Genomic DNA, 25,709 nt, shown 5'->3' on the forward strand with positions numbered 1-25,709 from the left:
AAAAAGTCTGAGTGGGCTTCTAATTCCTCTGAGGGCGCCCCGGCGACGGGGGCCCAACAGAAGGCCAAGCACCACAAGTCCGCGGGCTGTTCAGTTGCCAAGCAGGGCGCTGCTTCCCCGGCACGTTCGACCACAAGCCAGCGCTCTGGTTCGGGGAAGAGGAAGTCCGAGAACCCGGGTAGGCCGCTGGAGCGGACCCGGTCGATCTCGAAGGGGGAGCGAGGCATTGACCCTCCCCCCAAGGCAAAGGCCCAGGATGTACCTAAGGTGGTGAGGGCCTTGATCCACCCGGCTAAGGCCTCTACCGAAGTGGTCGCTGCGACCCTGGCAGAGCCGGCTGAGACTACGCCAATGGAAATGGCCTCTGGGCCCAGAGTATCCCTGCCGCCGCGGAGGGAATCCTCTTTCCAGCCCATCACTAAGACCCCCGTGAAGCCCCCGGCTGAAAAAGAGGGGGTGGGCGGGTGCCCGTTACAGACTCAGAATCAGCCTCTGAGGAGGAACTGGTGGAGACCGAGAAGGGCCTCAACGAGAGGTTCATAAACCTCAACGAGAGGTTTGAGAAGGTTCGATCCCAGGGGACGGTCCCTGCTGACGTGATCGAAGATAGCGACGCCGCCGACGAACAGGGCCCAGTGGAGCGGCCATCCCGTCCGTCACAGCCATTGCCGAGCCCCAGGATAGCTCGGCGGCCATTTTGTTGGCAATCCAATCCTTATGTACCGAGATAAGGATGAAATTACCACGCACCCCGACGGAGGAGCCAGAACCAGGCCCGTCGGGAAGCCCTCCGAAGAAGCGGAGGAGAGTCCACCCGCTCCGCCCTTCGTGCCTGCGAGACCGATGGACCCCTCGTCCCCCTCACCGGGAGAGGATACGGCGACGAATACGGGGACGGACAATGACGGCGGCGATGACACAGCAGACATCCCGTCGTCACCCAAACCCCCCCCCCCCCCGCGGGCATCCCCAGCCGACGAGGTTGGCTCTTTCGACGACATGATAACCAGGGCATCCAAGCTCTTCCAGCTCTGCCCTGAAGAACAGAAAAAGGAGGGGTTTCTGTACCAACGACGAGAGGCTAAGAGGAAGACGGTCCTCGCGATGCCTTTACTCGACGACATCTGGGACGAGGGTCTTGCTGTCCTCAAGAACCCTGCCACGACACCCGCCAAGAGGGACAGGTACGAGAAGAAGTACCGAGTCCCCGATGCCGTCCCTTTGTGCCTCAGGGCCCAGCCCACGCCAGACTCGGTCGTCTTGGCAGCGGCTAAGAAGAAGGCAGTGGGCGCGGCAGCTTCAAATTCCACTTCCCCGCCAGACAGCGAGGGTAAGAGGTTGGACTCTATGGGACGACGAGTCATCTCGTCGGCGACGACGACGATTAAGGCAGCCAATGCCTTAGCGATCGTGGCCCGCTACGACAGGGAGCTCTGGTTCAAGATAGCTCCCCTGCTAGATTTCCTGCCTGGTGACAAAAGGGCAGAGGCCCTAGAAATTCTGCAGGAGGGCGAGGTGGCGTCGGATCACGCCATTATGGTGGCAACGGACATTGCCGATGCCGGATTTCGCCAACTGGGCAACGGAGTTTGCCTCCGACAACGAGGATGGCTCAAGGCGACAGACTTTCGCCAGGACGTCCAGACCAGAGTGTTGGACATGCCGTTCGACGGCAACAACCTCTTTGGTAAGGCGGTGGATGAGTCTCTACAGGCCATCAAGACCGACTCGGAGACGGCACGGGCCTTTGGGGTGCTTCAGCAGCGATGGCCCTTTCGGAGCCCTGGAGGCAGACAGGGTGCCTCCAAAGGATCCAGCGGTGGCTCCTCCAACTACCGCCAGGCGGCCCGCTCCTCTTCCCAGGAGGCCTACAAAGGTCACGGCAAGCAAGGGGGTTCCTGCCGTCGTCGCCAAGGAGGCCAAGGCGGCAAGGCCGCTTCCAAGCAAGACTGACCCGGCTGGGTTGTCAGGCCCCCACCGAAGCACCCCAGTGGGAGGCCGGCTGACGAAATTCGTCAGGGTGTGGGAGTCCATCTCCACCGAACGTTGGGTGTTGGACTCCCTGGCCAACGGGCACTCGCTGGAATTCCTAAAGAAGTGCCCTCGCATTCCTCCCATGGCCAGGAAGGAGAATCGCATCCCTCAACTGCTGTTGGAAGTAAAGGCGATCCTCAAGAAAGGTGCCATCGAGCTCGTCCCCAGGAGGCTCCGGGGCCCCGGAGTATACTCAAGGTACTTCCTCGTCAGAAAGAAGACAGGCGGTTGACGCCCCATCCTAGACCTGCGTCGTTTAAACAGATACATCAAGGTGCGGAAATTCAGGATGGTCACCCTCCAGCATGTGCTGGGACAGCTGGAGGAAGGCGACTTCCTATCGTCGTTCGACCTGGAGGATGCTTACTTCCACATCCCCATTCTAAAAAGGCACAGGAAGTTCCTCAGGTTCGTGGTTCAAGGACGCCACTACCAATTCAGAGCCCTACCGTTCGGATTAAAGTCGGCACCAAGGGTTTTCACCAAGTGCCTGGCACCAGTGGCGGCGCGCCTGCGCCTGCAGGGGATCCACGTCTACCCCTACCTGGACGACTATCTAATCAGGGCAAGGTCAAGGGAACTCGCCGTCGATCATACGGCGAGGACCGTCCGGTTGCTCACGGAGCTGGGGTTCTCCATCAACTACCCCAAATCCCACCTGGTTCCATCGCAAGTAGCACTGTTTTTGGGGGCGAAGCTCGATACAGTGGAGCAATTGGCCTCCTCTTCAGAGGAGAGGACCAAGACCATCCTGGGCAAGGTACGGCGCCTGTTAGCCACGGACGTGGCCAGGGTGAGGTCCATCAAGTCCCTTCTCGGGATGATGTCCTCATGCATCTACCTTGTACCCCTTTGCAGACTTCGGATGCGTCCGCTACAGGAGTTCCTCGACGCCCGCTGGTTTCAGGCGAGGGGCTGCTTCGAGGACAGGATCCCCCTCGACGAGGAGTTCCGTCGGGCGATCCTATGGTGGGGCACACAGGCTCACCTTGCGACGGGCACGGACTTTCAAACCCCAGCGTTTCAGGAGACGGTGACTACGGACGCCTCTCTGGAGGGTTGGGGGGCCCACACCGGAGATCTCCACGCAAGAGGCCTTTGGCTCCCGGAGGAGAGGTCTCTTCACATTAACATCTTGGAGCTCTGTGCAGTGTTCTGGGCGCTCAAGTCGTTCCCCCCGTCCCTCCAGGACAAAGTGGTGAGGGTCTTCACCGACAACACCACCACGATGTTCTACATACGGAAGCAGGGGGGCACCAGAGCCGTCACCCAGGGGATGTTTATGGTTCCCTTCCACCTGGCAGGAATAAAAAACACCATTGCCGACTCACTCAGCAGGGAGCTGCGCTCGTGCCACGAGTGGGAACTGCGCCAGGATCAAGTGGATCGACTCTTCCAACGATGGGGCAAACCCCAGATCGACCTGTTCGCGACGACAACGAACTCCAAGTGCCAGAGGTTCGCCAGCAGGTTCCCACAGCCGAGGAGCATGGGCGATGCTTTCTCGTTCCCTTGGGACGGCCTGTTTCTATACGCGTTCCCTCCATTGTCGTTGCTGCTCCACCTCATCAGCCAGCTCAAGAAGTCCAGGTGCAGGATGATCCTCGTCGCACCGGCGTGGCCGAGGCAGGTCTGGTTCCCGGACCTTCTGGACTTGTCAACGTCCCCGCCAGTCAGGCTGCCGGCGGACACAGATCTTCACTCCAGAGAAGGAGGCGCCATTCTACACCACGACCCACAGTCGCTGAACTTGCAGGTCTGGCTCCTGCAGCACTAGAGTTTGGAGGGTCGATATCCCGGCTGATTGCAGAGAGGTTCTTGCAAAGTCCAGGGCGTCCTCAACTCTCAAGTGTTACGGTCATAAATGGAAGAGGTTCTCTGTCTGGTGCCGTACACAGAAGATTAACTCTCTGTGGATTACGGCTCCTCAAGTGCTGCAGTACCTACTGTCGCTGGCCAAAGCTGGACTGGGCCACGCCTCCATAAAAATACATCTGGCTGCCATCTCCCGATATACCAGGACTACAGGATGGGCGTCCTTGTGGTCTCATCCCCTGGTAAAGGAATTTATGAAGGGACTATTCCGATCATTCCCACCGGTGAAGGCCCCTGCCCCGGCGTGGGAGCTTAATGTGGTGCTGATAGGCTCATGGGAGCCCCATTCGAGCATTTCCATTCGGCGCCTTTGAAGTTCCTGTCATGGAAGACAGTGTTCCTCGTGGCCATCACCTCTGCACGACGAGTGGGAGAGATTCAGGCCCTATCTTGCAAGCCTCCATACTTGACTTTTCATGACACGAGGGTGGTGCTGAGGACGCACCCCTCCTTCATGCCCAAGGTGCCATCGGACTTCAACCTCAACGAGCCCTTGGTGTTACCAGTTTTCTTCCCATCGCCTTCGACGCCGGCCAAGAGGACTTTGCCCTCGCTGGATGTAGCTAGAGCGCTGAAGTTCTACGTGGACCACACAAAGAGTTTTTGTGAACTTTGGGTCTGTGAATCAAGGGAAGGCTCTCTCCAAGACTTCCATTTCCAGATGGCTCTCCGGCTGCATCATGCACTGTCACTGGTTGGCAACCCGACCGCTGCCCGGCCGTCCGAGAGCCCATTCGACCAGAGCGATAGCTGCTACCACGGCGTTCCTGTCTGGTGTGCCCCTGCTGGACATCTGCAGGGCTGCTACGTGGAGGTCGACGCACACCTTCACAAGATTCTAATGCGTCGATCGGGACTCCACGGAGGAGTCCAGGGCCGGCCAAGCAGTGCTGCGCAACCTGTTCGCTTAAGGTGAGCCTGGTGAGGAGGTAAGAGATGCTTAATGTTGAGTTGGTGTATTGCTTAATGTTGAGCCTGTTGCCACCTCCCGTGGTTGTGCATGTGTATACTGCTATGTATTATTTTATTCATGAGCATGTGAATCCATGCCAGACCCCATGCTGGAGAAGGAACAAGTTACTTACCTGTAACTGTTGTTCTCCAGCATGGGTCTGGCATGGATTCAGATGCAATCCCTCTCACCTACCCCTCTGCTGCTCTTCACTTGGTCATACTGCCACTTGGCGTGCTACCAAATCTGAGGATGGCTGCCAGAGGCGGGGCTTAGGGAGAGGGCAGTCATTGGCTGGGGGCAGTATGACCCAGAGATCAGTGATTGGTTACTACTAAGAAAGACAGATCAGAAACTAAACTGATACTGATTTTTTCTTTACCGAGGATTCCCAGCCTGACAATGGGGAATATTCATGAGCTTGTGAATCCATGCCAGACCCATGCTGGAGAACAAGAGTTACAAGTAAGTAACTTGTTCCTTCCCCGAACTAGGACCAACGTGGGACAGAGCAGTGCAAGCGGGAAGGGAGGGGGACGGGCTATACAGCACTAGCAGATTTATTCCCTGATGGGAAATTCATTAAACCTGCCATATGGATGCCTGGGGGCTCTGGAGTGGTACAGCCCCAATACTAGAGGATCCGTTTGGCAGTGACAACCATATGGCCAGGGTACCCCTGCGAACCCCACGAGACGACTGTGCTGGTTTACATAGCCAACTCAGGGGACTGCAGGCACATCCTCTCTATCCTTTGTAAAATGTTACTGGACAAAATGGGAACTCCAACTTCACAAGCACGTTTTCGCTGGTCGGAAGAAATGGGTATGGATTTCACTGATGCCCAGTGGCTACATATGTGCACCCACACCAGGAAGATATCTCTAAATTTAGGTTTAAATTCATGCAATTTAAAATACTTAACAGACTATATTATACACCCGCCAGACTAACCAAAATGTTCCAACCTATGGAGCATGGCGGCCCCAGGTGCCAACATACACCATCCAACCACCTTCGCATGTTCTGGGATAGTTGCCAGTTAAGAGTTTTCTGGGACAAAATCTTAGATACCTTATCTAGGGTAGTGAACAGCCTGCTAGAACGTAATCTGTTTGGGATATGGTCAGATATTTAGTGCAAAAGACGCTGAACATTTGTAAATATGGGTTGCATGATGGCCAAGAGAACCATCCTTCTGAAATGGAAAGATAAAAACTCCCAAGTGAGAAGGAATGGATGCTAGCACTGACCTGGGCTCAAGAAAACGAGGACCAATACATGAGCACATTACCCCCCACATCTAGACCCAGCGATATTTAGGCTGAGTATCGCTCCTACTTGGCTGAAGAAGCAACCACAGATTAGTAGGAGAATGGACTGTAATGTATAACAGATGTAATAATGGTGATGCTATTTAACACAAAGGCTGTGGAAGTTCCACTGTTTGTTGAAGCTATGTTTTCCTATGTATTGACTGCATGTGTATGAGTCCATAAGCTCTCTGATATACTCTCGAAATTGCCAATAAAATAAAGGTTTAAAAAGAAAAGAAAAGGGAACCTGGGAGAAGGACGCCGGGTGTGATAATTAAGAACTGACAGCGTGAATAAGCTTCCTAGCAGGAGAGTGTACTGGGAAGCTTATGAGGAATGATGCAAAAGCACTGTGACAATAATTGGGTTTCCTAACAGGAGAGTGTACTGGGAAGCCTATGTTGGTTCACAAGTGAGAGTTGCTGAACAAGTCAATGATGAGCAAACAATTAATGAATCAAGCTTCATGAGCACTTGAAAGGAGATTAAGTCAAGCCTCATGGTGAAGCTAAAACTGTGGCAAGATATTTATGAAACAAATGAAAGTAAGATGTGTTAGTTTCGTGACCTGCAATGGGAGGACCGTGTGGTCTGACAACTGCCCCTGGTCCGAATACATCCACCTAAGGAAAAGCCACTTTGTGATTGTTGTGACTAAATAAAGATAAAGGAAGGCACTCTGTGTGAACTGCAATTGAGGAACTGAACATTTTTTGGAACATTGATGTTTTTGTGAACTCTTGAAAGACTTGAAAGCGTGGGGACAGGAATGTCTATTTTGGAACCTGAACAGTTTGAATCTTGGGGAAGGGAGAGCCCTTTTCCATTTAAGAGCTGGAAGAATCTCTGAACTTGTATTTTCAACACTTCATTTGATGCTGACATCCCTACACATTGTGTGCAATTAGATGTGAGGGCAAGTATAGGTTTTGGACACACAGACATTTGCTTTGGACTTCGTGACACAGACCATCTTTAACTTCAGTTAGGTAGGGAAATACCACCTTAGTATAGGATAAATTAGATCTTCTTCCAACCTTCTTTTAAATTGAATAAAGGTTTGTAGCCCAAACGTCAATCAGTGTTCTGTGTCTGCTTCACATTGCCTTCACAGAATGAACAGCCAGGGAGAGGATCCCGAAGGAAACGTACATGCATCTCTTGCTCCCTTTGTACAAGCTAAGAGTGCTGAAAGGCGAAGGCGCAGAAGGCTACTGCCTGTAAAAAGTTAGTATTGCAGAGAGAGATCCAGGAGATTATTGCCTGGAGGAAGGCAGGACAAACCCTAAAGATTTTGATGAAGACCGAGAGCTGCTAGAAGCTGGATCCCTGAGGAGGCGGGTTTGCCTGCGGTGTATCCTAAGTACCTCTCAAAACCATGATCAAAGTCAGTGAGAGGAGAAGAAGGATAAGAGAACTTGACTACCTGAAAACAATCCTGACTTAAGGAGGTGGGAATACCCCTTAAGCTATTGTTAATACTGAAAATACTATGACCGTGGAGGGGCCTGTTGTGAATCCTGAAAAAGCCATGGTCCAGGGTGACCTGCTGTGAGTTCTGAGCAACAGAGGCCTTTTCTCACATCTGTGAGCTTTCCTTTGTGGCTACAGTGGCGCTTAGGATACCAGCTAAGGTATCGCCATCAAAGATGGTGCCCACAACATACCAGGCATCCTGCGCCACATGCAAGATGGCACCCATAACATCCAATGTTGATACATGAGATGTTATGTGCCTGCACATTCAAGAGCCTTCAGACTTCCATCACCCTCAAATTGCAACTTGTTCCATTAGATGAACCCCAGTGGTAGGTCTTATGGTAGATCAGAATCAGGAGAACAACACAGGGGCATGAGTGTTAGGACTTTTAATAAAGACAAATAAAGTCTAAGCTCTCCCTAAACCTTCAACTCCATCCCTACTCTAAAACAGAACAAGTAAAAGGGTGCTCATCAGGAGGTCAGGAGATCAAAGCAGAAATAAAATCCTTGGTCCGTAATGCTAATCTAGCCTATTTCTTGTCTCTACCTTTCAGAAGGACACAAACACATGCTTTAGGAACTCTCCAATAGAAGAGATTGCTGCTGGCCCCTGATCGCCCCCTCTTAGTCCAATCGGCCTCTCTAGTGGCTTTTTTTTCCAAGTCCCTATGTAAAATGTTGAGCAATTCAAGCTCAAAATTTGCAAAAGCAAGCACATGGGCGCATCCATTTTGTGAAATGGATGCCCGCCTGTGCTGGCTTTTGCTTTTGCGGCACTAATGAAGGAAAAGCCAGCCAGCTGGGTGGCTTTTCCTTCATTGGTGGCGGGACTCAGAGGACGCAGACCGGAGATTACAGGCAGAAAAGCTGCAGCTGCATCTCGGTAAGTGCTATTTATTTTTAAAAATAAACTTAGAAATAAAACCGCAGCTTTAAAAACATTGTATTTATGTTTGAAAACGCTTCCGTGGGGAGCCCGAGAGCCCCAAATGGGAAATCAGCTGTAGGCAGAAACACCGCGGCATGTAAACACAACCGTGTTGTGTTTCTGCCTGCCTTGGCTTTCACTTTGGGTCTCCGGTGCTCTCCTGGGGGAGCACCGGAGACCCAAAGTGATAGCCACGGCAGGCAGAAACACAACGCGGTTGTGTTTGAAAACGCTGCGGTTTTTCTTTCTGAGTTTCTCAGGCTCCTCCGAGCCTGCCCTGAGGAAGGACACAGTCTGAAATGCAGCGGCAAGGGCCTATGCTATTAAATTAATAATAAAGACAATCTGCAAACAAAACTTCAAAGTGATTGAAATTCAAGGGAATCATTTGTGTCAATGTCTTTTTCGATTGACTAAACAAGAAATACTACCAACTTGAACTATTTATAACACTATATTGGAAGTAGCATTCACTACAAAACGGCGTCTCCAAACTCAGTGGATTGTCCACTGAGCAACTGTTGCCTCCCACTAGTACTTATAACCATGCTTCTGAAACAGCATCTTGGGAAGACGCTCTGAAGCAGGTGAGGAATCTGACACAGAATTCTCTCAGAAAATCAATGCTCCCTCTAGAATAGACACAGCAAGCTGAATGACCAGCTCAGCGAACACTGGAAATAAAACAAGAAAAGGGTTCTCCAAACAATCAGCACTTAAACTACATATACCTATATGCTTACTCTCTCGTCTACACCAACATACAATAGAACGCAGCTATACCCCACAAAACAAATCGACCTAGCTGCACATATATCATACACAATCGCCACCACTGCCAGAATGCAGACCCCGAGGTCAATGGCCTTGCTGCACACATTCTACTGACATCACACAACCACCACACCATGCCTGCGATTAGAATGCAGCTACACACTGCACTGGCTGCACACATATTGGGTGCACCCAAGCACTATATACTACCCTACTCTTTCCACTGACCTGGACTATGGTGCCGGAGGGCTTTCAACCCACAGCCCGTTGAGATCATACCAATGGTATATAAGTTGCTATGCAAATACACAATAACATATTGTCTGGTCTATGGTCCTTAGCCAACCACAGGACCTCCAAAAGAGGCGCTTCAACAACTGCATTATCCATTCTGGCCCAAATTATTGACACGTCACCCAAGAACCATTCTTTTATCACCCTCATTGGCGCTGCTTCGTAATATATGAGGAAGTTTGGCAACACCAGTCCGCCTTTATTCCTCACTGCCATCACAGTTTTAATCGCTATCCGTGGTGATTTTTTTTGCTGCCATTTGAAGGCGGATAATATTTTATTTAGTGATGTTAAAGAAAAAGCATTTGGAAGCGAACCAAAGAGAGGCTGAACAAAGTTGATGTGGCGAGGGGACTCCATCTATTAGGTATGATTTGATTTTGTTTGTATAAATTGTTCCATACAGAAGGTTTAATGTTCTAGTTATAGTAGCCCCCAAGTACACGATTCCCTCCTGTGTCCACTTAAATTGGGATCCATGCCTCGCCTGATCCAGCTGCTCCCCTTGGACGGATAAGTTTAAAATGTCAGATTTTTGCATATTAATCTTGAGACCAGGCACTTCTCAGTTTCCCCTATCTCTCGGCCCAGGGATCCGGCAGTTTCCGACAATGCCAACAGCATGTCATCTCCCAAGGTTATGATTTTATGTTCTTCTCCCTCAAAGCTTATTCCCTTAATTGTTTCCGTGCTTTGTATCCTAGCTACGGATATATCAAAGAGCAAAGGGGAAAGTGGACACCCATGTTTAGTTCCTTGAGTAATAGTTATCCGTTGGGAGAGATGACTGTTATTTGACAACCGTGTGGTAGGGGGAATGATAATTTCCTTGGATCATTTGAATACATTTGGCGCCAGACCCCGTATGCTCCAGGGTACAAAAAAGAAAAGCCCACTCCACCCAATAAAACGCAGGGTGTCCCGTTATCATAGTTTTTTCTATTAGGTGACTGACCCGTCTTATATTTTCATATGTTTTCCCATTTTGATTAAATCCAGATTGATCTGGGTCTATTAGTTTCGAGAGTAGTTTATTCAGCCTCTCAGCCAGAATCTTGCTGTAAATCCTTGCATCTATATTGATTAGCGCTGTGGGTCTATACAAGCCACAATTGATAGGGTCTTTTTTGGGCTTTGGGAATGATTCTACTTTCGCCTCCTCCATTGATGGTGTTATACTCCCCCTCAGCCCCGCCAAGACCAGAAGGTATTATGTAGTTTTGTCAACCATGGGGCCAAACTTGTCTGATATGTTTTGTAAAATAAAGCCTGAAAGCCGTCCAGCCCCAGGGCTTAATTTAGTGGAAGAATTTGTCTGGCCATCTGCCCTACTTCTTTCAGTATGTCATTTTATAAATGTTCCCTTTCATATTGGTGATCTTTTGGAGTAGGACAGATTTTAGGTATGCGATTTGCGGGGGCCTCAGCTGGGTGATCGGATGAGTATAAGGCAGTACAGTAACCCGCAAACAAATCTCCTATAGCTTCGTTTTCAGTTTCATTCTTCCCTTCTTGGGTTTTAATTTTTAATATCATTTGGGAATGCCGACAGTTACCTGAGCTGTCGTGCAAGCAGGCAGTCTGTCTTATTTGCTGCAACATAATTTCTGTTTCATAGATAACAAGGCTTTTTTCTGCTTTTTGCGTGCATAATAAGTCCAGCTGGCCTCTAACATGTTTGTATGCCTTTTGCAATGCTCTGTTTAAGTGAGCCACCATGGCCGGCACAATCACCTTCAGTTGTTCTTCTAGATCCCTCTCTAGTTGCCCCTGCCCCCATTATTTTTCTCTTAGGGCTTTTGTCGCGATTAACTCTCCCCTCATTACTACTTTAAATGCATCCTATAGTGTTTCTGTGGTTATCACCGATGTGAAGTTGTAAGTATATATGTTCTCCCATATTGTGTGTGCTAGGACTCTATCTTTCAGGATCTCGTTGGGGAACATGCATTTCCATAATCTAATGCCGTTCTTGGGAATATCTATCCTGGCTGTAATCGATGCATAATCCGACAATGCTATTGCGCCTAATTCAATTGCTGTTACCCTCCCAGTCAGTCATTTGGATACCCAAATGTAGTCTATCCGGGGGAATAACTGTTGGACATGAGAATACAAGGTGTACTCTTTATCATTTCCCTTTAGTACTCGCCAAGTGTCTTGTAGTGTTAGAAACTCAAACCTATGCTTTAGAGCTTTGAAGGGGCTATTTGACCTATTATCATCCCTGTATTTCTGTCTTCCTGCAGCACCATGTGATATTGAAATCCACCATTAGTATTATGTCCCCTTGTGCGTACATTCCAACTGAGGGACTACCCTGCACAAAAATCATCCTTGGCTAGAGTTGCGGGCATAGGCTTTTGCCAATGTAAACATATGTTTCTCGATTCAAGCCTGAACAAACAGCTAACGCCCCTCATGGTCTACCTCTGTATTCGGCACCTGCACATTTAGCGTATTCTAAAAGGCCATGAGTACGCCCCCCCGTTTTATCTAGCGCTTTGGCTTGGAAGATGGCTTGGAAGATAAGGGTATTCTAACTCTATTCTTGTCCGTTTGCCTAATGTGTGTTTCTTGCATCCCTATGACGACTGGCCGCTCCCTGTTCAGGTATGCCTCAACCTTCTTTCTTTTAACCGTGGAGTTCGACCCCCTAATGTTATGTGTCGAAAGTTTGAACGCGGCCCACATCTATTATTAGGTTACTTATCACCATTTCTGTTCCACACCTAGGTACCCCCTCTAGCTCCATCTGGATCTCCCCAGCTCCCACCCCTTCCTTCCCCACACCCCTCCCTACCTAACCAAAGCCCAAACAACTCAACACCCAGGGTCGGACAATAGTTCTTACTAACCCTGGCGATAACTGATCCTCAGCTATGACCCGTAAACAATACCCAGGTAACAAAACTTTCGAGGGCATGCTAAATCCCCCTCTGTGATTCCAAAATGTTCTGTTTGCACGGGTTGTTTTCCCTGGAAACTCTTCCAGGGCCTCCTTCCCTTGTGGTTGCTGTTGTATTATTCTTTTAGTCCTCCCCCTTGTCAAATACCAGCCCTAATCTTCAACCTTCTCCAAACTGTTCTACTTCGACAGAATTCTACATGGGCATGCACCGTTTCTGGATTGTGTGACTCATAGGGAAAGGCCGCCCCTGGTTACTGCTTACTATTGAGGCAGATCCAGCGCGAGTCCTCATGGGTGTTCGCTTCTCCCTCTGCTTTTTTATGACACTGGTGACCATTCCCACCATCGCTTGCCCATTGGATACAGTCCTCTGGGCGACTTCTCCCTCTCACCGTCTTCACTTATTTGTAAGATGCTCATATCCTCTTCTCAAGTTGTAATCCTCTGCTGTTTATTATCCCACGTAAAGATAATCCTGGAGGGAAAGGTCCATCTATATCTGATTCGCTTCTGGTTCAACACCTTAATCACTGGACCCATGGCTCACATCTTTTGAAGCATTGACTGTGCTAATTCATTATATAACTGTATTTCCTCTCCATTGATTATGTGTTCCATCGAGTGGGCTGCTCTTAAGATTAACTCTTTTTGCCCATAAAATGCTAGGGCCGCTTGCATATCCTGTGGTCTTGAACCTGGTTCCGTCCTCGTCAGGCCAACACAATGACTCCAATCTATTACAATTCTATCTATTACAGGTCTATCTGCAAATTGTGATTCAAAGGTGCATTTGTTATCAGAGGCTGAGGTATTAGCATTGGCCCTGTCATTAGTGGGAGTTTGGGGTTTAGCTGCTGGAGGTTATAAATCTTTAATCAAATTAGCATGTCTAGTAGTAAAAGACTTAATCATACTTCTCAGGCGTTAGAAGAGTTGCTCCTTGATAGCAAAGTTATTAGAAAAGCAGCTTTACAAAACAGGGCTGCCGTTGATTATCTATTGCTGAAACATAACTTGGGGTGTAACGCAGTTGAAGGTATGTGTTGTTTTAATCTGAGTGACCATTCACAATCCATTGAAAGTCATATTCGAGGTTTGAGGGATTTAATATCCCAAGTGTCTCAAGATCATACTAGGAATTGGTGGGATTGGTTATTTTCATGGATTCCTGATGTTGGGGGTACACTGTGTTAAGCCTTTGCATGCATTTGTATTATATTAGCTATTATAATTGCTGGTTGTTGTTTTATGCAATGTATTCCTTAGTTCTGATGTTTCGTCGGTTTCAGAGATAAGACCCTCTGCCACAGGGCTATTGAAGGTAAATATCCAAGGGTGGATTGTGATGCTTGAGCTAAAATATGGTGCTGGTGCGCAGTGCATTCTGGGGGCACTCAGAGCCATAATGGATATGTATTCCATGCTTCAGCGGAAGCTGCACTTGTACACAGATTTTCAGCTTGGTTAGCAGTATTTCACTGAAAAAACATGTTTTCAATGTTATTGCTTGTGTTGGTCTGCATGGCTCATCCAAGGAAACGGAGCTCGGAGAGGCTAGGATCCGCAGGTGCCGCCTGGTACCAGATAAAGTTTGTTATGCCCCGTGCCAAGGTTGAAGATGAGTTATGGAATTGTTTTCCGTGGTGCTTTAGGAGAGGGAAGCGCTTTGCTCCTTGGTGTTACCGTCAGTCGAAGCGGACAGCAAACAACTGTCACTCATCAACGCGCAAGCGCTAATGCCAGAAAGATCGAGAAATTGACACCCCTTTTGAGGAGGGAATATAATTCAGGGCTCTGGAAAGATCAGGCGGGAAAAACACAAAGACCACAGTCGGAGGGGGGACGCCTTGTTCCGAAATGCCTGTGGGCTGTTGTGCTCTCAGCCTGGCTGTTATCGGGGTCTTCCAGCTGCTTCTGGCGAGATGAGGACTTCAGTTACGACCATGGTGATGTATTCTTGTTATCTTATTATCTTTTCTGTGATTTATTTCTGTGTTATCACTTATTGCTTTATGTATGTTTAACTATGAATAAATAGCCGTATAAGAGCACTTATGCACTAACTGCGTGTGTGGGTGTGAGTCATTGCTTTTATCTACCTGCGTTCAAAGTATTTGCTCTGCTCTGCAATATACTGGTAATAAATAACTGTATGTGCACTCTTGGTGAGCAATACAGGCGGCAGTCCACAAGAAGATCCCCAAAGTAATGCTGTATTGTAGCCTTCAATTTGACATCTGATACTGTTTCCGGTAACCCTTTGTCACGAATATTGCATCTTCATGATCTGCTTTCAAGGTCCTCGCATTGCAGTTCTAAGTTTTGGGATACTCTCAATAATTGCTTCAGTATCTCATTGTTCTGTTTAGTGCCTTAGGCTACTTCCTGAAGAGCCGGCTCCGTCATGTCAATGTGCTCTTATAATTGTCTCTCATTTCATTCATTGACTGTCCTATGTTTTCCTTCAACAATGTAAGTTTTGTCTGAAAGGAGGCTGTAATCTTCTCTTGGACATCTTGGGGGCATTGGATTAGTTCCTCCTTGCTGACCTCTATTTATTTGGTGTGTAGGTCTGTCTTTATGTCCATCTCTTTCATCTCCTTGCCTCCCCATGTTCCATCTCCCCATTTTCCATCTCTACCAACTTGTGGAGAATGCTTTTCAGGGTTTGATTAAACCTCTCTACAAGCCTGTCCGTTTGGAGCTAACTGGATTTTTAGCATCTCTTTTAAATCGCTCATGATCTTTGATATAAAACTAGTGCCCTGGTTGGTGACGATGGATAGAAAAAGGAGATGTTTTAGGATCTGTTGACTAGTGGTGTTCTGGAGAGGAAAAGCTTAAATTCAGGTTATCGGGTGGCGTAGTCAACGATCACTGATATATATTTGTTACCCAGTTTTGATAATTCTAGTGAGCCCACTATATCAATGGCTATTCCAGAGAAGGGGATGTCAATAATGGGAAGTGGTGTAATGCAGCCAGGGGAACTGGAGTGGCTGCGGTCTTCTGGCAGATTTCACATGTAGCGGTCTAGTACTTTACCTTTGTGAACACTCCAAGCCAATAAAACCGAGAGATCACTTGATTTTGGATCTTCCCTATCCACTGATGGGCAGCCGAGAGATGGAAGTGGGCAAGCTCCAGTAGTACCCTTAGATGACTGTGCGAGACCACCGGTTGTGCTCGGTGAAGTCCATCCTTTCCCGCGTCTCCTTGGTACAGTAGACCTTTTTCCAGAAAGAAAAAGGGACCATCTTGGCTCTGACCCTGCTCCTCCGATGTTACCCTCGCAAAGGCAACCATTAGGTTAGGATCGTTCTTTTGAGCAAAAGCAAGATCGGGTAACGGGACCATTTCCTCTGTTTCTCCCCTCTCAGGTTACATTCTATTGAGGTCAGCTTCTCCAAAATCCATTGATCTCCTCTCGGTTTGGCGAAGGATTTCTGTTTCGTGGGTTACTGAGGTGATGGCTTTCTCGAGGATTCCCTGAGCTGCAGCCTTTCCTTCCTTCACCAAATAGTCAGAGGTCCCATAGTTCTGGAGGATCAACTTTACCTCCCCCTATAATCGGGGTCTCCGCCTCCATACCCCAGCAGCAACATCTAGGCCATATCGCCAGACTAATCCAGATTCACTTGCCAGCCTGAGATGAGCCTGTTTGTATGGAGTGTCTCTTCTTCGGGGGAATGGAGATGGTTTCCATGCTATTCAAATCAAAACCACTAGAGTGGGGAATAGCCAGGGTAGAGGTTTTGGCTTTCTCATGGGTCTTTGTGAAGAGGAGGGGTCCCCAGTTTATATCAACTGGCCCGCATCCCACCCTGACACCATATGTGGTGAGGCAAAAGAGGGACTCAGATGATGCTCATGGAGTTTTTTCTGTAAATGAAAGAATCCAAATGACTAACCACCCCTATCGCTATGAGGGAAGTTCACTATCTAATAAAACAAACGCTGAGGATGTGCTTTGAAGTCCCAACTAAAGTTCTTCGGTCCAAATCCTATCCAAATAACTGGCCCTTCCACTTGAGAAAAAATGTCCAACTACAAGGGAAATGGGAAGCTTTGTACAATAGCCCGAGAAGGCATCTGCCTGGCCCAATTTATATTTGGTTTGTTCTTGGGTTGCAAAGTTCCTTTTTCCACAGTAGGATATTCTTCCCAGACTTTGTATCAAGTTAGGGGTTTCACCTTCTCCTGTTAACAAAGAAAACTATTTTGGTGTGAACCTTTTCATTCCTCCAGGATTTTTTGTGAACCAACAAAAAAGAAAATATCTTCCTTCGAGGCGATCGGTTTTCCCCAAAGCCCTGTTATTTTCTTTCACCCAAATTGTTTCAGATAGGTCGACTGTCCACCCTGTTGTATCAGAGTTCTGTACCTTCTGTTGTTTTCTCAGCCTTAATTAAGTGTTCATATCTCTTTCTCAATCCCACTTTCATAGGGTTTCTCAGGCTCCCGTAACCTGGATGGCTTTCCCAGCCATTATTCACAATATTCATGCTTTACTCAATCCCCCTTTCATAGGATATTTGCACACTAGGGTTTCTCAGTCTCCTGTAACTTTAATTGTTTTCGCAGCTGTTAGTCACAATGTTCGTATTTTTATCTATCCCCCTTCCATAGGGTATTTGCACCATCAGGTTTCTCAGGTTCCCGTAACCTTGATAGCTTTCACAGCCGTTAATCGCTATGTTCATGCCTTGTAATGGTAGGCGCTCTGTCAGGTTTCTCAGGCTCCCGTAACCTCCTCTGCCTTCCCCGTGGCTACTTGTCTCTGTAGCTACGGTCCAAGGTGTGCGCAGTTCGGAGACTCGGGCTCCCTCAAACGATCTGGTCTTGGCGTCCATTACCGTCCCACCACAGTACGTTCGTGGTCGCGCCACCATATGAGACCTGGGTATTCCCATCTCCACTCCCTCTCTGACCTTGGTTCCTTAATTGGTTGCAAACCCTCAGGCATTCGGCTCGTGGTTTGTTGGCCCTCCTCGCTGCCACTGGCTCTGCAGCCCGGCATGGCTTCGCCACTCCAGGTCATCAATGAAGTGGAGGCTTGCCTCTCCGTAGCGGTTCTCTTTCTTCCGTAAGAGTTTCCTCTCTCGTACACATCATATGATTAAACAGAACAGTGTCCTTCTTCGCTGATCATAGCATTCAGGCTGTTTTCATCATTACCTGTAGCCAATACATGTAAAGAAGGATTTTTGTGAAATATAGTTGTTGCAGGAGATATTCAAGTCTTTCCCATATCGATATATGCAGAGAAGGTAGTCTGGACTGGGAGTTCCACTCTGAAATAGGAGTCCTTGTCCCCAAGAGGAGAGTCACACCTAGTGAGGTCCCTCCTGCCAAGACCCCTAGCAAGGGTCTTTCGTAGCAGGCTCACCTCCATAGCCTCAAAGACGGGGGATGGGGAGGTCAGATGGGGGCTCCCCTCTGCGGAGAAAGGACGAATTATCAAGATTCAAGAGAGTATCTTCCTACATATCACTTTGATCTGTTTCTTGATCACAATGCAAAGGCCCTACAAACAGTGAGATTTCATTCACCTTACAAAAGTCGCTACCTCCCTTCCTGTCAAATTGGTGCACTGGGTTGAGTGGGAGACCCAGTGACTCAGAGGCAATGATGGTACCAAAGTGAAGCATTTTTTTACTTCCCTCTTGATAGCCTACTTTCTCACTTCTGGTCCAGACACGGTTGAAGCCAGACAGCCTGTGCATCCCGTTGTCTCGAAGAACACGTCAGTGTATGGCTGAAGGAAGTGTTGGACATCTCTGGATTGCTGGCCTGTAAGATTCTCACGCATCAGCCTTGTGTGGTTTCACCGTAGCTGGTAATGCAGCTGTACCAGAAGGACCAGAAGGCAAGGGAGAGGTAAGACTGGGTTACCTCTTCGGTTAAACCCACAATTGGAAAACCTAAACTAGCACCTTGTGTCTGTTGACTTTGAGAGCTCTCAAAGTGCCTTGCAGGGGTTTTGATCTAGCGCTGACTCAGGAGCTTGCAAAGTGTCTTCCTGGGGCTGAGAATTAACTCCTATGTTAGTGAAAATTCACTGTTTATAGCAACAGGTTAAGCAATAGAAGGACTTTGCAGGTGAAATTGATTGCTTCTGGAGCGAAGCATTTTTTAGAGAAGGATCCCATAATTAATGAGGGTCTTCCTAGAGTTGGGGGTTCTGAGACTGTCCCCTTCCACTCAACCGGGACAAGGGAATGGTGATCAGGGGATCCTCCCCTGGACCCAGCATCCACAGGCAAGGGAGGCACCATACCCCCTAAATCATCTCCTTGGCAGTCCCCAGAGCCTTTCATGGGACCTTATCATATACCACATATAGCAAAAGTCTTGGAAAGTATTTGTATGAGTTTGTTTTAGTACTCCATTCACTACTCAAATGGAGGGGTGCAGTAAAAACTGCATTTTGGGTATATGATGAATAACTGGTATCTAGTTGTTGAAGTTATTATTATGGTATATATGGTATTTATTGAGCGCGGACCTAGCTTTGAGAAACTACTGAGCATTTACAGAGCTATACAAAAATACAGATGCATAACAGAGCGCTTTACAGAGGTAATAACAGAACAGATATACAGCAGGGAGTGGGATACAATGGTGCACAGAGGAGGGGTACAGCTGTACCGGGTGGCGGGTAGGAGAGGGGCAGGCGACGTCTACTGTGTCAGGTGGCACGAGTGGCGATATGATGCCTAGGTGTTGAGGAAGAGGGATTCCTGAAGAGGTGGGTCTTGAGTTCTTTTCTGAATTGTAGGAGAGAGGTCTGATGCTGACTGGGAGGGTGTTCCATAGTCTTGGGGCATAGGCAGAGAATGCTTGTTTTCTGGTCCTTTCCTTTTTGCAGCAGCGGATTTCAAGTCTGCACGCGTCATGGCTTCTGGTGGTGCGCTGTCCGCCATAGATGCTGAGTTTCTCCACAAGGTAGTTGGACGACTGCCTTATAGATGATGCAGCAAGACTTAAAGGTGATATGTTTGTTCAGGGGGTGTGAATGAAGGTTGATGAGGGCTGGCGTGATATGCCATCTGTGCACAGGATATTCAAAAGTCAACAATAAAGATACTACGCCAGTACTTATGGCCAAAGTGTGAACATCTTACCAAGTGATGTATGGATTATAAATGTAACTTTGGGTTTGTCGTGCAACAGAATATTTAAATCTGGTCTGATCTATATTTTCTATTTTATTTTTTCCACAGTCCAGATGTTTATTATTTTGCAATAGAGATTATTTGCTCATTTCTTAGGTCATTCTTCAAACCTGGAGGCATATTTATCAGTTATTCGAAGATCCCCTTTTTATGTCTGACTATCTCATATAGGTAAATCCAATCAGGTTTTCAGTTTTGTGTAATATGTTTTCGGTTGACAGGAGCAATATGTCTTTGGTTTTCTAGAGCAGAGACTGTTTAAAGCAAGGTCCACCTGCAGAAGGAGAGGTTGTCCAAGTGAAGTGGCCGGATGGAGAACTGTATGGGGCAAAATATCTTGGCAACAACATAGTTCAAATGTATCAGGTATGTAGCCACTATTATTAACTGTGTTATTATGTCAGTTCATCCACAACACTCAGACCATCAATTTTGGACACTGCCAGGGGCCCTAAAACCTGATTCTTAATATTCAATTATCACCTGGAATGCTGGGCCCCTCTACAACCATCAAGATCATTGACATGTGGGCAACACTTTCTGTTACGAGTTGCATTTTTAATAAACTTGATGACTTTTTCATCCACAGAACCACACCAGATGGCTGCATACTGTCCCTCTAAGGTTTCTCCATCCCTCTTCTTCTTCTTCCTGGTCCCCAAACACTTATTTAACTCAGACGTGGTGTTCTTCCCTGTTGGGTACAACATCCGGTTTCGTGTCTGCATTTTATTTTTGAGACTCCATGGTGTCTGGCATGGCTCCCCCTCAGTTTGAAGATTTTCCTTTTTGATCGCAGCCATCTTTAAATGGTTTACTCCTGATGTTTTGACATTCAATTTTCCTGTCAAGCAGTATGAACATTTATCATGCCATGTAAATGTGACACCCATGCCCGCAACCCAGTGCTAATGGCTTCAGTAATAGAAGCAACTGAATTTCTCGAAATGCCTGTTAACTACTCTTATATCGCATGAGATCATTATCTTGAGGTTAGCACATCTGTTTGCCACTCCTGTCGCTTTCAAATGTGTGTGGTAAGAAGATGCACCAACTGTTATACAGCAAACTTTATTCTGTTATCTCTTGACCCATAGGACAGCGTTTTCTAACAGGTTGTCAGTTTTGCAGCTGCCTAATATTATGTGTAGTCTTTGTTCTCATATTTGGCCCTGTGCCATAGTGTTTTTCTTCTATTTGGTCTTCAGTAATTCAGTAGTCGTTTATAATATTCTTTTTTATAAAGCACTTGCTTTTTAGTGCTAACAGGTGCTGCAGCTAGCTCACTACCCACGACAGTGGTACTTTATTCGGCAACCTCAAAATTGTGTGCACATTACAAGGCAAGTTGCCAAACCACAAAGAGGCAGTTCATCTATTCTGATCTAGCAGTTTTCTCTGGTACCTGAATATTCTGTTTTTGATTGCTCTATCAGCTGCTTTTCTTCTTGAGGACACAATATGGTGCCACTTGACTTTCATTTTTGACTAAAGCTTGACCCCGCCCAGTTAACCTGCAAATTATGTTTGCTATATTTGCTTGAGAGGATGCACTCATCCAACCAACATCTTCTGCATCCTGCAGCTCCCAAAATCTGAAACTTCAAACTACATACTGGGGGAGGAAGAGAGGTCTAGGATATGTTTGGGTGTATAGATTTATTTTCAGGAATATCACAAAGAGAATTAGGAAAAGGTGATAGGTAGAAAGAACAATACATTTTTTTCCTTCTGAATTTCAACAGCACATTTATCTTCTTTAGAACCTCACAGTAACTGGCAGGCATAGGAACTTGCTAACTTTCATTCACTCGTTCCACAAGAGTGTGCAGACTGTGGTTTTCAGACAGATTTAAATTGTTAAAGATACAGTAGCTTGTGATGGCATTTCACAAAGCTGTGTAAGATTACGGTTGTTTACAGGATTGGGTCACAAAACTGATGATAAGGCAACTTTTCTTCACCGTTCTCGCATTCTAAATTCCTCCTTACAAGACATGCCAATCTCCTCTTCCCTGCTTCTGTCAACCAACTCTCTGATGTTCCCTCAACTACCATTCTCACAATTCCTTCAAACCACCTCCTCAGAACTTCTATGAGCCTCCTCTTCACAGCCCCTGCCAGCCTCTTTCTCACAATTTCTATCATCTTCCTCCTCACAGCTTCTGCTAGTCTCTTCCACCTCCTCACAACTTCCTTCCTCCACTTTCGTGTTCCATCCAACTTCCTCCTTGTAATTTCTCCTCCTTCCTCTGTTACTCTAGCCAGACCAGTCCTTAAACCTCTTTTCCCCTCTTTGCCACAATCTCTTTCCTGCAGTCTCAGTGCCTCTCTCTATGCCTTCTAACACCCACAAAGCAGCTAAGAATTTCACAGCATTTATTAAATCCTAGCTGTGCTTTTTCTGACCAAGTGCATCTACGGGTAATTCGGAACTCGGTTGAGATTGATTCATATCTGTGCATACCTGATGAAAATTTGGGCTCTCATAATGTCCATCCACCTTCTTGGATTGGACATACGTGGTTTGCATGGTGCCATGCAGTTAGCCCTTGGCAGTGCTACACCATGAAACTGCTACAGTGTCCAAGCCCTGTATGTGTCTGAACCTGACAGGAGCAATCCCTTAGCACAAGTAAGTATTAAGCCGTTCTTTTGTCCCACTTGCTGATTTACATACGTAATGTCAACACACCGGGCTTTAGAGCAGCAATGTATACACTGGGGCGTACCTTAAAGCAGGGGTCCCCAACCTTTTGTTAGCAATGAGCAACATTTGAGTGTCAGATGAAATGGTGAGCAACTTCAGCACTTTGATGTAATTTATCGACATTCAGTCAGTGGTAAAATGATTGGAACACATCATAACTGTACTAAGCTCAATAATGCTAATAGCACTGTTAATTATTAGTAATTAACAGTAATCTCATGCAGGTGTAAGCCTAGTCCACGCAATTCATAATGGCCTTAAACATCATTTGACATTAAATTGGTAAATTAAGTGGCAACAGTGCATTTCTAGGCACTAGTCCAGGAAAATTATTCAAAAACATTGCAGGATGTAACAAAATATTTGAGTGCTTGGAGTTCTCTCCCAGGAAATGTTCTAGCGATTTAATGGCAAATGTTTTTTAAGCACGTTTTAACAGTAGCATTTACTCCAGAATATAAAGGCTTATTTTGGTGCTGCCCCATCTATCCCTCCAAAGGGATTGTCAGGATCTTTAGGGGCAAATTGTGTATTTTTAGGAGAACAGGATGAGTAACACTGGACATAATATGGTAGAATTTAAAGAACATTTCAACCAGGCTTTGTGTGAGGGTAGAGTTATCCACCTAAGAAATCTAGCAGAAATTAGTGCTTTTTAAAGCACTCAAGGTCTGTTACATTTAAGACAAGTTATTAGGAATATAACAACTATTTCTGATGGATTTGGGTACTCTTTGCCCAAGCAATCCCATGGGAAATATAGTTGTAAGTGGTGCATTCTTAAGCATGCTAGTGGGCAAGTAACATTGTTCACAAATTGGAACTTTTGAAGACCACTTTACAGAAGGGGTGGGATTCTTCCTTCATATTGTACACACATGTCTGTGGTTGTATATCTCACTTGTTAAGTGCACTCTCTTGACATGGGGTCAGCTTGCATTTCGCATGTTCATACCTGTGGCAGGGTGGTCTTAGCCATTCATCGCTCGAGGTTGATGAATACAGTACATTACATTGGGTAATATCCATTCTAAAAGAATTTAGAAGCAGGAAGAATCTAGCAAGAAACACTATACTAAATTAAAAATCATTTCTATGTCACTAAGAAATTATTTTCAGTAACGTAAGTGAATTGCAATAGGTAGCTACACCAATTAATTGTGCACAATTTGTAGTTCATTCCCCTTAGCAACCCATTAGTCAAATGCCAAATAAGCAAAGCATCATTCAATCTGAATTTTCCCATCAGGCACTGCAATACAAGTAGTATGTAACATTTGTGCCACTTTTGATGCATAGGGCCAGCAAACACAAACTTCACATGTAAAGAAACTGGCATAAGCAAATTGTTTAAGAAGGAAAGTTCGAGCATGCATGCCACTTATTTGCCCAATATTTGGGCACCAGCTGTATAAAGGCACAGAAGTTGGCAATTGTCACCAGAACACAAACACAGGCATTTGGTTTGAGTATTTTTCCCAATAATGCACTTACATACTGGAAAGAAGAATCAGAAGATGAGAATGTCTTCACAAGGATTATGCAATTATTGTGGAACATTTTGGACCAAAACATTGCATTTTGGCAACAAATGCAAATCATACATGTACAGAAGAAGCTTATTGGAACTTCCTTGACAGTTGGGCATTGAAGTCACTTATTTTCTTACTTATATTCGTACTATTCGACGACGAACTCCTTTGCTGTCTACCTGAGTGCAGCAGGAGAAGGCTCTGTTGGCAGCAACATTATCTTTTTAGATTGTATTCTTGATCCAGCCAGCGATGCACCTCATAGTGTACCAGAACTCCAAGTGGCATAGAACTTCTAGAGTGCTAAGATAGAAATTGTCTGAATAAGGTTCGATTCAGTGGGGAGGCATCTTGACTTCTGATTACAGAGCAGTACAATGGGTATTCACATGGATGGCCAGGCCAGCTTAGTTTCTGTGCTTCAGGTTCTCTTCAATCACTGGGGACTGTCATCTGAAGCCCCTAGGGATTCATTTCTGTAGCCACCCCCCATGCTCCCTGCACCCACCAGGCCTCCCCCACCACTCAGACCACTCTACTGATGCATCCACAGCTAAAGCTTCAACAACTAACAGTATGTCATGCCTGTCAAATAGAGTACGCTGATTGGCTAGCCTTCCTGTACAGTTCTGGCTCAGGGTACACTGCCATTGTTGTCTCATCCCTGAATGTCCATCTTCTTAGCCTCCACACAATGACCCAGAACAACTGGCAAGCAACATTTTAGGGTCTGGAGAGCAACATGTTGCTTGCGAGCTACACGTTGGGGATCACTGCCTTAAAGGGTTTGCTTCATGTGGAAGTCCTCGGCCACAGAGCTGGGATTTGGTGGGGTGGTCTATGGGATCCCCCATATTTTCTCTCCATGCCCAGCATCAGGCCACAGGTGGTGGCACCTGCTCTTTGAGATCACACTACCCAACACCCACAGCAACAGGCAGGGACTTAGTTCTGCATATTGTAGCTCAGACTGAGATTCAGGCTTTTCTGTTGATTTTCACAACCAATTGGAGTTCAACATACATTGGTGCAGAAGCTTGGTTACTGTACTTTTTTCTTCCCTGTTGATGATTAGTAATTTCTAAAAACAAAGTGGCATGCATTGTGTTTCTATTTTCTTTTCTTTATGGAGTGCTTTTATGCCAAATTAAGAAGAAAGAAGATAATCTTTACAGCAAGAACGGAACTGAGGAAAAGAGGACAGAGAGCAAAGAGGAAGAGGCTGTGCGTGCCAGTATCTCGGTGCAAGTAATGAAAAGGAACAAAAGTGTGATTGGACGCAAAGGGGATGGGGAACTATAAGAAAAAGAGACTGGGAACTGACAGAATATGGTGGGGAGTAGAAGGAAATAAGTGATGAGAGATGGGGGGGACAGATTGCGGAAAGATTTAATGACAAGGCAGAGAAAATTAAAGAGAAGACAAGATGCAAAGGAAAGCCAGCAAAGTGATGTTAACGCCAGAGAAGCAGAATCACACGGGGATAGAGAGAACGGAAGGCGTATTGACGAGTTATAGACAGAGGACTCAAGGGTGTGACAGGAAGAATAAGGAGGAGACGAACAATAGAACAGAAGGGAAAAGATGATTGATAATAGAAGGATCTTTTGTAGCATGAAAAAGGAAAGGCCTGGCTTTCTGAATGTTAAAGAGATGGAAATGACAAAGTAAGAGAGAAATCAGTGCAGACACTGAGGTTCTGGGAAGATAGATGGGTAGAGAG

At 46.7% G+C, this 25,709-nt stretch overlaps 1 protein-coding gene across 5 annotated transcripts in view; it reads left to right on the plus strand.

Moving 5' to 3' along the window:
• The window catches only part of KDM4C (lysine demethylase 4C), a 3,084,728-nt gene that overhangs the window by 2,974,151 nt on the left and 84,868 nt on the right, over positions 1-25,709 (plus strand). For 4 of the 5 annotated variants that reach the window (XM_069625928.1, XM_069625929.1, XM_069625931.1 and 1 more), the window contains one exon: positions 19,991-20,110. The exons of the other annotated variant lie outside the window; for it this stretch is intronic. In XM_069625928.1, coding sequence (XP_069482029.1) covers positions 19,991-20,110 — 120 coding nt within the window. The remainder of the gene's footprint in view (positions 1-19,990; positions 20,111-25,709) is intronic. 5 annotated transcript variants of the gene reach the window in all.

The sequence above is a fragment of the Ambystoma mexicanum genome, chromosome 6p (genome assembly GCF_040938575.1).
Source record: "Ambystoma mexicanum isolate Mex_15411 chromosome 6p, UKY_AmexF1_1, whole genome shotgun sequence".
NCBI classification, from domain to species: domain Eukaryota; kingdom Metazoa; phylum Chordata; class Amphibia; order Caudata; family Ambystomatidae; genus Ambystoma; species Ambystoma mexicanum.